General features: G+C 39.4%; 1 protein-coding gene across 5 annotated transcripts in view; it reads right to left on the bottom strand.

Annotated features, from left to right (window-relative positions):
• The window catches only part of cspp1a (centrosome and spindle pole associated protein 1a), a 175,520-nt gene that overhangs the window by 36,753 nt on the left and 123,015 nt on the right, over window positions 1-15,752 (bottom strand). For all 5 annotated transcript variants that reach the window (XM_087985950.1, XM_043689245.2, XM_043689243.2 and 2 more), the window contains 3 exons: window positions 15,463-15,575; window positions 5,151-5,300; window positions 321-467 (listed from right to left, as the gene is read on the bottom strand). In XM_087985950.1, coding sequence (XP_087842076.1) covers window positions 321-467; window positions 5,151-5,300; window positions 15,463-15,575 — 410 coding nt within the window. The remainder of the gene's footprint in view (window positions 1-320; window positions 468-5,150; window positions 5,301-15,462; window positions 15,576-15,752) is intronic.

Genomic DNA, 15,752 nt, shown 5'->3' with positions numbered 1-15,752 from the left:
TGCCCAAACATATTCCCCTACTAGTTGAGAAACAATACTGGAATTATATTTCTTAGATGCAGTATGGAAAGATATTTTGGATCAATGCAATATGGCCTCGATAGAAGGCTCTTGAAAATGGGCCTGTTCTATATAAAATCACTCTCCCAGTTTTTCAATGCTAAAGCTACCATGATATTGACATGAAGGTTGGAAATTATGAATAAATGTTTGTAAACAAACATATACGACCAATTTTCTCCCATTAAAAGGCAGAGGTCACTTTCAACATGCCCTTGGAAGACATTTTTAAAAATCTAAGGCAGGGTGATTTAGTGTACCTTCTCATCTATCCTTGAAGATTGTTCACTCTTGAGTAGATGTTGAAACATCATCTCCTGTTTATCTTCTTCCTCCTTTCGTTTTTTTTCTGCTATTTTACGACGTTCTTCAGCCAACCGTGCAATTTCTTCATTTTTAATTCTTTGCTGGAGATGCATGGAAAATATTAAATTTAAACTTACATTTAAAAGTTGCTTGTATACTGTTGCATAGGCTTCTTACACCAATTATTTTTCAGCTCTCAAATTTTACATTTTTCTCATAAGCAGGTCCCACTGACTTTGAGAATAACTTCATTAAACTTCATAAGTAGCTTTTGTTTCAGCAACATGTCCAAGATGACAAAACTGATTCATTAGTTAATAACTTTTGGCTACTACGATTATGCCATTCTTCAATGATTTTATGAAGTAAGAGTGCACTTCATGCTTACCTAGTCTATTTCAACCACCTTAACTGCTAGTCATTCCAAAGCAACTAATAACAGCAAGGCTTTCTGTACTTGCTATTATTACTGCGTAAAACTAACATTTTCTGATGGTAGTATATGCACAGCAAAATGCAGAAATCAGAAGATGCTGACGAGTGTGATATCTTGGTCCTTCACAGACACAACACTTGTACACTTTTCTAATGGAATCTACATGGGAATTACTGACATAGTCATAGAGTCATAGAGATGTACAGCACGGAAAAGACCCTTCGGTCCAATTCATCCATGTCGACCAGATATCGCAACCCAATCTTGTCCCACCTGCCAGAACCTGGCCCATATCCCTCCAAACCCTTCCTATTCATATACCCATCCAGATGCCTTTTAAGACTTGTTGGGCCGAAAGGCCTGTTTCCACACTAAATAATCTAATCTAATCTAATCTAAAAAAATGTTGCAATTGTACTAGCCTTCACCACTTCCTCTGGCAGCTCATTCCATACACGCACCACCCTCTGCGTGAAAAAGTTGCCCCTTAGGTTTCTTTTATATCTTTCCCCTCTCACCCTAAACCTATGGGCTCTAGTTCTGGACTCTCCCACCCCAGGGATATAACTACACCCAGAATAATAGTCTCTTATAATTACTCCCAAAGACCTGAGAAACTTGGATAAACTGCAGAATTGGGCCGAGAGATGGCAAATGGAGTTCAATGCAGCTAAATGTGAGGTGGTGCACTTTGGGAAGAATAACAGGAAGGCAGAGTACTGGGTCAATGGAAAGATTCTTGGTAGTGTGGATGTGCAGAGGGATCTTGGAGTCTTCATACATAGATCCCTGAAAGTTGCCACCCAGGTTGATAGTGCTGTTAAAAAGGCATACGGTGTGTTAGGTTTCATTGGTAGAGGGATTGAGTTCCAGACCTACAATATCATGCTGCAACTATACAAAACGCTAGTGCAGCCCCACACTTGGAATGGTGCGTACATTTATGGTCACCATATTTTGGGAAGGATGTGGAAGCATTGAGAAAAGTGCAGAGGAGATTTACCAGGATATCACCTGGTCTGGAGGGAAGGTCTTATGATGAAGAGCAGACACACTTGGGTCTGTTCTCACTGGAGAGAAGAAGGCTAAGAGGGGATTTGATAGAGACATACTAGGTTAGATAGGGTAGACAGTGAAAGTCTTTTTCCTAGGCTGATGGTGTTAGCTTGTACGAGGTGGCATAACTACAGATTGAGGGGTGATAGATTTAAGACAGATGTTAGAGGCAGGTTGTTTACTCAGGAGTGGTAAGGGCATGGAATGCCCTACCTGCCAATGTAGTTAACTCAGCCACATTAGGGAGATTCAAACAATCCTTGGACAAGCACATGGATGATGAAGTGATAGTGTAGGTAGACGAGCTGAGAATAGTTCACAGGTCGGCGCAACATCGAGGGCCGAAGGGCCTGTTCTGCACTATATTGTTCTATGTTCTATCTTAAGAACGGCCTCAGATGCTGCCCAGCTCAGTCAGTAATAACTGAATTTTTAAAAATGCATAATATTTCATAAGTATTGAGCAACTCTCCAACCCTGAAAAACAAATCTAACAAATATAAGGTCTCTTTCCTCAGAAGTCAATTCACGTGCAGATTTTTAAACATGTATTGATATTGTGTTTTGCTTTTAAATGTTTAACCTAACCATATTCATATGACTCAGTGTATATTTCACTTCCTACACAAAGTATACAAACGTAATTTACATTTCCAGCTTTTTATCTCTGATTTTGCTGCCTGTGCCTGTCTGTTGGTCAGGAGTCAAATTAGATCGTTAGGGGTGCCTTTGGGCCATTAGGGGTGGGAAATTAATAGCCAGCAATGCTGTCATCCCCCGTAAATGAATAAAAAAGGTTTGGGGAACATAACAGCCATGATCAAATGGCAGAGTAGACCTGATGAGTCAAATGGTCTAATTTGCTTCTTGTATCTTATAGTCTGTGACCTGACAAAAAGATGTTCAAATCTATGACGAGATGCTGGATTTTCATGAAAAATAATTTTTGGGAGGTGTAGAAGCATACCCCTGACAGGGGACAAAGAGGAGGCAGACAGATTCAGGCAAGTGGAAGAATCTTAATCAAGCAAACACCGGTTGATGCAGTGAGAGGGCCAAAGGATCTTCCCATAATCTGGCCTCAATGTATGAAAGTAAGTTTTCCCCATAATCTTTGGATCAGATTGAGAGATCAATGACATCCTCTGATTTTTATTGTAAAATACAGCATTTTTATATATTTTGTGTTACAATAGTCAAATACAATGTAGTCACTATGTCCTCCCTTCTTATTCCATATACCCAATCATGTGAAATACCTAATCAATGATGGACATCCTCGAGAAAGTGAGGACTGCAGATGCTGGAGATCAGAGTCAAAACGTGTGGTGCTGGAAATTCCTGAAAAAGAGCTTATGCTCGAAATGAGACTCTTCTGCTCCTCAGATGCTGCCTGACCGGCTGCATTTTTCCAGCACCACACTCACTTCAATTCCCATGGACAGCCCCAGGTTCCCATGGTCTCACAAAAATTATAATCTCCAGGCTTTGGGATCTTGCTAGGCATCCTATCAATTCGCATTCTAAAGATATTGGTTATACTCCTTTAGATCTGTCCCAGGCATCCTTATCTCTAAAGACTGCTTGAATTCTATTATTCATTGTATTCAATGTTTTATCTCGATCAAATTCAGGTATTCCTCTTATATTTTCCAATTATCCAATTATACATAAAAAACAGTTGGTTTTAAATAACTACTATAAGATTAATAATTTCTGTTGTAAAGTTAGTTATAAAGTGTGAAGTTATTTAGCTACTTTTGCTGTTAACACTTTGTAATTAATGGGCTGTGAACAATCTATTTTGTTCAAGGCATAAGAGAAGGCATTTCTTATGACTAATTAACTTTCATATCTATATTTAAGTGTTTTTTTTCTAACACTTGTATTATACTTTGGTTATATGTGTATCTAACCTTTATGTTAAAAACTACTTTTATGATTATCTGAAGAAGCTTTAACTAGAAACTATTTCTTAATATTGCAAGTAACTTCAAAGAAACAACTATTTACTATAAAACAAAGCAGTTGTCTTCACAGCTTAAGAAGTCAATCTGACTGGTTTAGAATCAGATCACTTGTGTGTGTTTAGGCTTCCTCTTATCAAACCGTCTTAGATGGTTGCTCGCAAGGCCCCTCCATTGGCCTTGGAGAAACTCTGTTCAAAAGGAACCATTTTGTTCCACTTAAAGTCTAGTACAGGCTGTGTGTTCTATTTATCACTTGTCAGCCACTTTGGTGGGACAGGCTGCCTCATTCTATTTAACCATTGTTGGCCATTTTGTGTCTTTCAAACATGGGCCGCTCTTACAGGGAACTTAAGTAACAGTATCCCAGAAGTAACCTCCCAACCCCGTTTCAAACGGTTTCCATTTTCATCAGTTGTTTGCGTGGGGGGGGGGGTTGGTGTATTAAAAAGGATTATCAAATTTGTATTTTTGTTTTCAGCAAGTGCAAATATAGTTGCTTTATAATTCATGACTACAGCATTTCTAATATGTTGTCAGAGATTTTCTATTTGCCTTCATCAGGTCTAATCACATGAAATACCAAAGTAAAGGGGATTTGCTGCAGTTTTGAGCCTCAAAATAACACCCACCATGTTAAATAACATCCACATGCTAACTGATACCATGATTTTGCCTACTCTGTAGACATCCAACATATGTTCCAGCACCTTTGATAGCAATCTGCTAGATTCACAAGAACCAGTAAAATTAGGTTTTATAATTAAGTTGTCAGGTTAAGGACTGGAGTAGACCACTGAGCAAGTTCCATCACCCTACTTGGTTATCGCTGGTACGCATTTTCACTTCTCCAGCCCATCTTGGTTCTATAATCATTAATGATTCAAAAATCATTTTACTTTTTGTTATAAACGTTACAAATAACTTTGCCTCTTCAGCTATTTAAGAGGAGAGACTATTACCTGACATAATTCATCAGAAATTAGCTCTACTTGTAAGGTTATGCATCCATACTTGGGACATCAGCAGCAGAAATCACTTCTCTCTATCAACTTCTTTAATTGCCCTAAACTCCCTAATTAGATGAGTCCTGAATCTTTTATAGTAATAAAAGACAAGTTCTACTCCACATAGCATCTCCTCATAATTAACTCCTTTAGCCCAAATATCATTCTGGTGAATGAGCATTATACCAAATCCAAATGCAAGTATAGCCTTCCTTAAGTGTATGCCTGAAAGTGAGCTAAAACTGACATAGTTGCTTGAGTAGAAGCTTATGAAACAAAGAAATGTCCAATCATATCTCCAATTTGAAAGCAGAATACCTCTTCTTCTTTACGCCGTTTCTTTTCTTGTTCTTCTTCAAGCTCTTTAGCAATTCGTGCCCTCTGTTCAGCTAGGCGTTTCTCTTCTTGTTGCTCTTCAAGTTTAGATCTTTCACGTTCTTCCTCGGCCTTGCGTCGCTTCTCTTCAATCTGGAATACATTTAAAAACTAAATGAAAGCTCCAAAATTGTATGTTTGTAGTTTACAGAAATCTCTATTTTCTGGAGGTGGTGGTGGGGGGAGGGGTGTTGGAAATCACACTTAAGGATGTTGTCACTTAGATTTTCGAATTGCTAATTCATTGATCATTTCAATTTTGCTGCATCAAATCCTCATAGTTATCAAACCTTCAATTCTTTGATTCATTTATCATAGGTTCTAAAACATTCAGTTTTATTTCTGAAAACTGAACCAAAAAGAATCTCAAGTATCCTCCATAATGTTAAGAACTTCCACAGCAAATAGCAAAATCTGTAATAATAATTTCCCTTGCACAAAATGAATATACTCTGCCTTTAACATTCCTCTCCAGACCTGTGGTGCAAGGAGGAGCGTTAATGCTCAAGTCAGTTTTGTGGCAGGCTCAGTGACCATTTCCATTAATAGGTGGAGTTGTAAGCTTTAAATAAGCTGCCTGAACTCCCATTGTACAGATCATCTTCAAAAACTTAATTAGCAATCAGACTGATTGAGGTAGCAACCAAGCAATCGATTCACAATATAATCAAGTTTTAACATCACTTCTAACTTTTCCATTAAAAAGCAGCAGCATCTTTGTACCATTAATGTTTCACATGAACATTTATCAGTCTAATTCTGTTTGCTAAAAAAAAACAAAAGAAATACAGATGCTAGAAATTAGAAACAATCAGAATCAGAACTTGCTTGGAAAATTCAGCAGGTCCAGCAGCATCTGTGGAGAGATTCAGGAGTGTCACTAGACCCGAAACATTAACTCTGCTTTCTCTCCACAGATGCTGCCAGACATGCTGAGTCTTTCCAGCTATTTCTGCTTTTGCTTCAACTTGTAATTTACTTCTTGTTAAACAAAGAGTATGGGAAATCCATATTTAAAGAGAAATTAGAATTTATTGAACATTTTCTTGTCTAACTCCTTGGCTGACAAAAAGTCACCTAAGAAAGTTGGAGCACACTTGTATTTTGCAGAGATCAATTTCTGAATCAGAGTAGAATTCATGGTATAGTATTAGTAATATATCTATTCAGAACAATCAGCAGGTTGTTTTAAGATCAGTCTTAGGTAGTCTCTCAGGATCAAGGCTTACTTCCGTCCACATGCAATGTTTGGATCCTAAGGTGACTAATATTCCAACACTGGAGCAGAGGTTGGTGGCGTTGATGAATGAGTGGGTGGGGTGCTCAGGTTTTCACAAACTACTTCCATTGTTTACACTTGGCCTCTACCCAGAATGGCTCAAAATGATTGGCATTTTCTTAGATTTTGCCTGTTTGAGTGGTCTTGGGCAAGAGATTTTTACCAGTCAATGAAAATGCTACATTTTCTCAGGGAGGTTTTGAAGACATCTTGAAGCGCTTCATCTATTCCCCTGATAACCACTCGATGGAAGTCAGAGTAGGTAGTCTGTTTGGGGAGTCTTGGGTTGGGTAGGTGAATGATGTAACCCATACAATGCTGCTAATTGACAGGTACTAATGCCTCGATGCTGGAGTTGATGTCGTGAGAGAGGACACTGATATTGGAGCATGTATCCTGCAGTGAATTTGCAGAATGTAGTAGAGGCAGAGGTAGAGGTATCGGTGGTGACATTTCTGTTAGAATGTACATTGTCCATACATCCAAAACAGAGGAGACCAAGTGACATTGCTGCCCTGCAGACCAAAAGATTGGTGCCGTCAAACACTTTTCCTCAAATGACTGAAGGCTGCACTAGCATACTGGAAGGGATGCTGAGTTTCATTGCTGGTGTCTTCCCTCACTAACAGGAGGCTCCGAGATGTGATAACAGATCCACATTGTACAGTGGCTCACCGTGGATCTTGATAGATAGGGAGCAAAAGTGCACAAAGGGAGCAGGCTGGTAGAGGACCTTTGTCTTCCAGATATTTGCCATTCTCTCACAATACTTTCTGAATGCACCTAGAATGGTTTGGAGTTAAGCCTCTGAGGATGCACAGTATAAGCATCATCTCTAGAGTGCAGCTTGTTAACAAGCCATCTTGTTTCTGGTCCGGAGGAATCAAAGGTTTCTCACTCGTAATGTTTATTGGCTCCTTGGCGATGGAGATAGTGGCTCAGCAAGGAAGAGAGTGAAGGGTTTCTCAGCTTTACTTGAACCCAGCTCACACAATCAGGAGGTTTGTGCGTCTGGGGTGTATCCATTGGCAAGAATCACAGCTCGTACGGTGGAGAACAGTGTTGACTTTCTGCAGAAGCCAAATTTAAGGAGAATGCTCTATCATCCCTTCAGGTTGTGTAGGTCAAAGATAAAGGCGAAAGTGGATACTGCAGATGTTGGAGATTAGAGTCAAGATTAGGGTAGTGCTGGAAAAGCACAGCAGGTCAGGCAGCATCGGAGGAGCAGGAAAAATTGACATTTCAAGCCAAAGCCCTTCATCAGGAAACATCAATTTTCCTGCTCCTCGGATGCCGCCGGACCTGCTGTCCTTTTCCAGCACTACTCTAATCTTGACTCTAGGTCAAAGATATACCTGAGGCAAAAGTGAGGACTGCAGATGCTGGAAATCAGAGTCTAGATTAGAGTGGTGCTGGAAAAGCACAGCCGGTCAGGCAGCATTCAAGGAGCAGGAAAATCAACGTTTTGGGCTTTTGCCAGAAACGTCGATTTTTTTTGCTCCTCGGATGCTGCCTGACCGGCTGCGCTTTTCCAGCACCACTCTGATCTCGACAAAGATATACCGGAGGCAATGGAAGGATATATCGAGATTGTTACTGCTTTCTCACTTATCTTGGACTTGTCCTGCTGTAAAGACCACAGTATTTATTCACGCTACTCTCTGACTCGGGAAGCTCTTCAGCCATTGCAAGAAGGTGATTGAAGAGGATTCTTGCACTGATCTTCCCCATTACTGTAAATCAGGTTAATCTTCATTTTTAAAGATGGTCATAATTACACCATCTCAGATCTCCTGGCAGATGAGGTCATGTATATCAACCAAATGTGCCTCCCTCCTATTGGATGGATTTTGCAACCTCATGTTGGCCTAGGTTGCACTGAAATGGCTGCAAGTAATGTTTTGACATGAGATCAAGGGTACTCATGTCAAGGACTAAGTCTCAGTTGAGGAAACCATCAAAATGCCCCTGTCAATGAAGCTGACTGTCTCTGCATTCTTGGAACATAGGAACTAGGAGTGGGAGCAAGCAATTTAGCCCTTCGAGATCATTCCACTATTTAACATGATCACGGCTGATCTTACCCTGGTCTCAACTCCACTTTCCTACATGCTCCCCACAGTCCTTTATCCTGCATTTCATCAGAAACCTATCTATTTCTCTCTTGAATATGTTGATTGATTCTGTGTCCACTGCACTCTGGGGCAGTGAGTTCCACAGATTCACAATCCTCAGAGAAGTAGTTTCTCCTCATCACAGTTATGAACCTAGCTCTTCTCACCCTATGTCTATGACGTCTTGTTCAAGACTATCTCACAACTTAATAAGTACTGCTTCATTCTAAGGTCTCAGTTGGAATATATGCTTGGCTAGTAGGTGGTCTTGACTGCTCTGAAGAAACCACATGTCATGGCTGGCATCCACTGATGTTTGTTTTGCCACATTTTCCTTGCTAATCTGTCTGCCATTTTAGCCCACTCTCCTCCTCTTCCTTTCTGTCTCTGCTGTTACTCCTGCTCTATTCCCTAAACCCCATTGTCTCACCCTCCTTTGCATTCCTGCTATTTCTCCTTCTCAGATTAGGACTAAGACTGCAGAGGCAATGGACAATGTTATTTTCTAATCAAGATATTAAAAATATCAGGAAGTGGTAAATTATTTACAGTGGTAGTGAATGCCTTACACTTTCATTCTAAGTACATTGCCATCTAAATGTCAAATGAAATGCAACAGATTGATAACCAATACAAGAAGTTTGACAGTCAGTTAGCTGAATTGGCTTGCAATGCAGAGTGACGCCAACAGAGTAGGTTCAATTCCCACACTGGCTGAGACTTGTTATGGACCAAGCCAGAACCCCCTCAAAACATAAGGAAGTAGCTCAGATCCTAACTTTGCTAGCTGTTTGAAGCAGGTGTATCGTGAATATTCCAGGAGTGACACAGCTGGTCCAACCACTTAGTTTTAAACAAAACAGAATTTATTTGCAAGATTATCAAGTGAAACACAAACAATAACTTAACCTATCCGAAAAACCCAACAGATTATTCCAATTTAATGATGCTGTTCCAAACACTTGTGACAATCCCCTTAAACACCCCTTTGCAAAAATAAGGAAAAATTCAACACAGGGTCTTAGAAGACAGAAGTCAGAGAGAGGGAGGATCAGCATGGACTTGCTTCTAATGGTCCAGTAGCTTCACAATGGACTGCTTTCTAAAACCAAACCAAACCTAAACCAGAGAAAAGCTCAGCTGGGAGAACTGGCCACTTAAAAGCTTCAAATAGATCAACCCCAGACATTTCAGAACTTGTGTCTTTAAGATCTTTTGAAAAAAAAACCGAAGGATAACATAATCTTGTTAAAGCAGCAGCATCATCACACCTCCCACCCTTAAAAAAAACCCATCAATATCCAAAGAAGGCTTCATTTTAAAACCATAATCTTAAATTGTTAGTAAACGTCAACAGCCATATACATTACCTTGACAATAATCATGCAAACATGCACTGCTACTCTGTTTCAGTCTGTTTTACTCCTGCCACTGAACGTCTCCATTGCTCATTTAAGTCTCGACAATGCATCAGCAATCATGTTTTCGTGCACAATTTTCAAAGTGAATGGCTGTAACGCCAACACCAAGCTCAAAGTCTCCTTCTCAACTGTCAAATATTTCTGCTGATGAATGTTCAATTTCCTGGAGAAATACCTGATCTATCTTTCTATTTTCTCATCATCTTATAAGAGTACAGCACCAACACACACATCACTCACATCGATAGCCACCTTGAATGGCTTTGTGTAATTCGTGTGGCTAATACTTGGGCAGTGGTTAATACAGCTTTCAAGCTGTCAAATACCTTCCAACAGTCCACTGTCCACTAATGTTTCTTGCCTTTCTTTAGTAATTCAGTGCCACACTGCTAAAATTTGGTAGAAAGTTTTGATAAAATCCACTCAATCCCAGGAATCGTAGTACTGCTCTGTCTGTCGATGGTATGGGAAACTCACTAATTACTTTTGATTTTGCATTCCATAAGGTCATTTGTCCATGTCCAATAACATGGCCCAGGAAGCTTTGGCAAATTCACTTTTAGCCAGGTTTATCACCAAGCCTGCCTCCCAAAGTCGATCAAACAATTCTGATAAATGTTGCATATGTACCTTCCTGTGTGACTAAAAATCACCAGGTCATCTATATAAATTACACAATGGAGCAATCCAGAAATGACCTTATTGTTTAGTGTCTGAAATGTGGCTGACGCATATTTCATATCAAATAGTATGACTTTAAACTGATACAGTCCAGTCGGCACTACCAAAGTCAAAATTGTCGTCATGCTCTGACAGAGGTATCCTCTGAGCAAGTCCAAAGGATAACTATAAGTTATCCCACCTTTTCAACACACTATTCCAAATGCAGAATTGGATATGCATCACTCTTGGTAACTGCACTGGATATGTGTGGACTATCACAAATCATTTTCTACCATCTGATTTTGGCACCATTACAATGGGTGAGCTCCAGTCACTGTAACTCACTTCGATTATGTCATTTGGAGCATGTATTCAATCTCCTTTTGAACCTGTGCCAACTTTAGAGGGTTAAACCAAAAAGGATGTTGCTTAATTGGTACAGCATCTCCTATATCTACATCATGCATAATTAGGTTAGTACTTCCCAGCTTATTTCCACATATCTCCCCATGCAATAGTAATAACTCTTTCAGGAGAAAGTGAGGTCTGCAGATGCTGGAGATCAGAGCTGAAAATGTGTTGCTGGAAAAGCGCAGCAGGTCAGGCAGCATCCAGGGAACAGGAGAATCAACGTTTCGGGCATAAGCCCTTCTTCAGGAGTCCTGAAGAAGGGCTTATGCCCGAAACGTCGATTCTCCTGTTCCCTGGATGCTGCCTGACCTGCTGTGCTTTTCCAGCAACACATTTTCAGCTAATAACTCTTTCAGGTCATTTTGATTTTTCCTCTGGAAGGTAACTCAATTTTTGACAACTTCCTCATTGTCCAATTTAATTCGAGGAATATCCAATTCAGAATCCTCTGAGCTTGGTTCTTCACTATGTGTGGTAACAAATAACAGTCTCCTTCTTCTTTCCTCCCCCTGTCAAAATACTTTTTGAGCATAGTCACATGAGACACACGCATTTCTTTCTGTCCTTATGAAATAGTTCACCTCACTCAATTTCCTTTTGACTTGATAAGGTCCACTAAAGCTTTTAAAGCTTCACATATGAAGTAACACTAACATCTTATCCCCACTAACAAAATTGAGAGTTTTTGATATCTTGTCTGCTTCCTATTTCATTGTATGCTGTGATATTTGCAAATGCTGTCAGGCCAATTGCCCTGCTCTATTTAATCATTCCTTAAAATTTGACACATATTCCAAATATGTGGTCTTTGAATTCTGACTTACCAATTTCTCCTTAATCAACTTTAGTGGTCCTCTCACTTCATGCCCAAAAACTAATTCAAATGGACTGAATTTGGTCAATTCATTTGGTGCTTCTCTGATCGCAAAAAGTAGAAATGGAATTATTTTATTCCAATCATCTGGATAGTCTCGACTGTAATCCCTCAACACTGTCTTTAATGTCTGATGCCACCTTTCTAGCACTCCCTGTGACTCTGGATGGTATCAATAGACTTGAATTGCTTTATTCCTCAGCGATCCACAACTTCCTTCAATAATTTCGAGGTGAAGTTTGATCCCCCGATCTTATTGTCTCTCTGTGGGTAGTCTGTATCTCGTGAAATATTTGAGTAACTCCTCTTTAATCCTTTTAGCTATGAAATTGTGTAATGGAATGGCTTCTGGAAATCTAGTGGACACAACCATTATTGTTAACAAATACTGATTCCCACTTCTTGTTTTAGGTAAGGTTCTTGTAAAAGGTTCCTAAAATACAGGAATAGGTACTAAAGGCATTGGTTTTATTACTGCCTGGCAAAATTCAATTATGTCCTTGTGCAGTTCAGGCCAGGAAAAATGTTTTTGTATTTTAGCTTGGGTTTTTCTTACCCCTAAATGACTGGTAGTTCATACGCCACTCGCGATACCTCCACTCTATAACCCACTGGCAACGTGACTTAGAGTCATAGAGATGTACAGCACAGAAACAGTCTACACCGACCAGATATCTCAACCTCAATCTAGTCACACCTGCCAGCACCCGACCCAAATCCCTCCAAACCCTTCCTATTCATAAACCCATCCAGATGCCTTTTAAATGTTGCAATTATATTAGCCTCCACCACTTCCTCTGGCAGCCCATTTCACACAAACACACCACCCTCTGCGTGAAAAAGTTGCCCCTTAGGTCTCTTTTATATCTTTCCCCTCTCACCCTAAACCTATACCCTCTAGTTCTGGATATCCCTACCCCAGGGAAAAGACCTTGTCTATTTACCCTATCCATGCCCCTCATGATTTTATAAATCTCTACAAGGTCACCCCTCATCCCACGACATTCCAGAGAAAACAGCCCTCTTCTATTCAACCTCTTCCTATAGATCTATTTTTAGTGCCCTTATCCACTATCAAAATTACGCTGTTTGATCCTTTAAAACTCAATGTAGGTTTGACCAGGTCCCTCCTTAGATTCATGAAATGTTGTCTGTCAGCTGCTGGCACATGCTCATATGCATTCAAGATGGCTTCCTTCACCTCCTCATACACCCCAGATACCTCCTCTGATTGTGATGCAAATACCTTACTAGTTCTACCTACAAGTTTTGTTTCGATCATCAAAATCCATCTGGTCACTGGCTACTGCATTTGTTTAGCCACCTTTTCAAATGAGATGAAAAAGGCTTCTACATCCTTCTCATCAAATTTAGGCAATGAAAACAGATTCTCACCATGCCTATGGGTCAAATGGGTTTGCTCATCCTCACTCTCTTCCTCTCCAAGCTTAACTTCAGCCATCATCTCCACTCTTTATGCTGACTTTCCAGAAAGTCAATTTCTGAAGTTCAAACTTCCTTTCTTTCTTCCTTTTCTCTCTCCTTTTCTGTCTCTTTGCTCTGCAAAAGCGATTCATTCTTTTTCTCTTTCCTCTGCTTTGAATCGTACGGTTTCATTTCTGTTGCCCTTTCCTTGACTTTTGCTTCTAACTCAAGCTGCTTAATTTTCAATTGAATTTTGGCTGTTTCCAAGATTCTGATGGCATTTCCAGCAAATTTAAATGCTGAGCTATTGCTGTAATTATCTCTCCTTTTCTCATGGAAAGAGATAGCTCCAATTCTAGCTTGTCTGGTAATTCTAGCAGCTTGGCCTTAATCACCTTTTGTAAAACCCCCAACGTCACTTTGTCGCTGCCAGAAAATACTTAGTGACTGGAAGAGCCATTGCTATCCCAAGTGCTGTTTATGCCAACTGAATTCAACACCTGGAACAAAAGACACTAACACCTATCACTCTCTGTCTTCAAGTCCAGCAACCCTAATCCCAATTTGGAACTACTGAACAAATCCTGCAAAGAGTCCCAATCTGTTATGGATCAGGCCAAATCCCTTCAAAACATTTCAAGAAAGTAGCCCAGATCCTAACTTTGGTCGTTGTTTTAAGGAGGTGTAACACAGATATTCCAGGAGTGATATAGCTGGCCTAACCACTTAGTTTTAAATAAAATGGAATTTATTGGCAAGATTACCAAATGAAACACAAACAAAATACAGAATAATATAGCCGATCCAAAAACTCAAATTATCCAAATTTTATTATTGCAACAATCCCCATAAATACCCATTTACAAAAAAAAAAGGAAAAATCCAATACAGGTTCTTACAGGAGAGAAAACAGAGAGACGGAGAATCAGCATGGACCTGTTTCTTTGGGCTCAGCAGCTTCACAACTGACTGCTTCCTAAAACTAAACCAAACCCATGAAAAACTGAGCTGGGAGAACTGGCCACTCCCATTTCATTGTACAAGTGTTTGTTTTCAAAACTTAAAAAGCTTCTTCAAGTAGATCAACCCCAGACATTTCAGAACCTGTTTTTTTTTCATGACCTCCTGAAAAAAAACAGGGACAACATAGCCTTGTTAAAAGAGCATCATCATCACAGGCTACCGTAGAAGTGCTGCATTCTCAACTTCACCACTTTCCTGAGGCATGGTAAACTCATTCATCTCTCTCTTTGAGAGGGCAGCCCTATGGGTGTCTAGGACAATAGCAACTTAGTCTTTACAAGAAGTTTAGTAACATGGCAAACAAGATGATGCACAGGAGTAAAAGAGTTTTAAATAATGTGTCTAGATCAGAGTTGAACACGTAGCAGTCTGGATGTACTGAAGTTTCAAACCAAATGAAAGAAGAATCTATACTACTTCACTCCTAATATGAAGTTATTGAAGTCCGGGTTTGGCACAAGATGACTATCAACAATTAACTGAGCCAAACAGAAACATCTCATCCTGATTTCAAGTTTATGATATGTTAAGTAGCAAAAGCAGCAGTGCATGTGGTAAGACTGGGCACAGGATCAGACTGACAGCAAATCAAAACAAAAACAGCCTGAGTTTTCACTCTTAACATTGTCTAAAGAGCCACAGCTTAAACATGTACATGCATATCTCATACAAGAGCAGAATTTGGGTTTGTGACTGAAGTGCATCATGATTAATTTGTACACCAAAACTCACCCTTAACATTCATATTTGAACAAAAACCAGTAACATAAATTACAGAGGGCAAATTACAACTAAGATCTATAACTCAGTAAGAAATCAATATCTTCAGGAATAGAGAAGGATAAACACTGCCAAGAAAATGTCAAAGAAAAATCATTTTGAAGCTTGTATTCTATTTACTATCAGCAGTTGCATTTCTTAACTTTAAATAGCGCGTAATTTTCAGAAGACATCCTTGACTACTTATATAGATAAAGCAGAACACTGATATTTTTGAAATGAAGCAGAAAAGAACAATTGTTTTAAAAAAATAAACTGCATCTACTTGTAAGCGTAGGTACTCTTTGTATTTCTGTTGCTCATCAACTTTTTTTTCAAATTCTCGTTCACAGACAGGATTTCCTTGGAAAAGCTGTGTCGTATTTGCAAATGTAAATCCTACAAAAAAAGAAATATTAAAATGACGAAATTTGTCTCATCTTCAAAACATCTGGAAACAGTTAAAGTGTGAGAACAAATGATTTGCATAATTTAAACTGATTCAAGATACTTTCAGCAACAGAGTCATTAGGGACATTTAAGTGACTACTGGACATGCACATGGATAGCAGTGAG

This window comes from Chiloscyllium plagiosum, unplaced genomic scaffold (assembly GCF_037043375.1).
Source record: "Chiloscyllium plagiosum isolate Xiang-an unplaced genomic scaffold, Cpla_swu_hap1 HiC_scaffold_4, whole genome shotgun sequence".
NCBI lineage: Eukaryota > Metazoa > Chordata > Chondrichthyes > Orectolobiformes > Hemiscylliidae > Chiloscyllium > Chiloscyllium plagiosum.
Note: the sequence above shows the minus strand (reverse complement) of the source record. Positions and strands in the feature narration are given on the sequence as shown.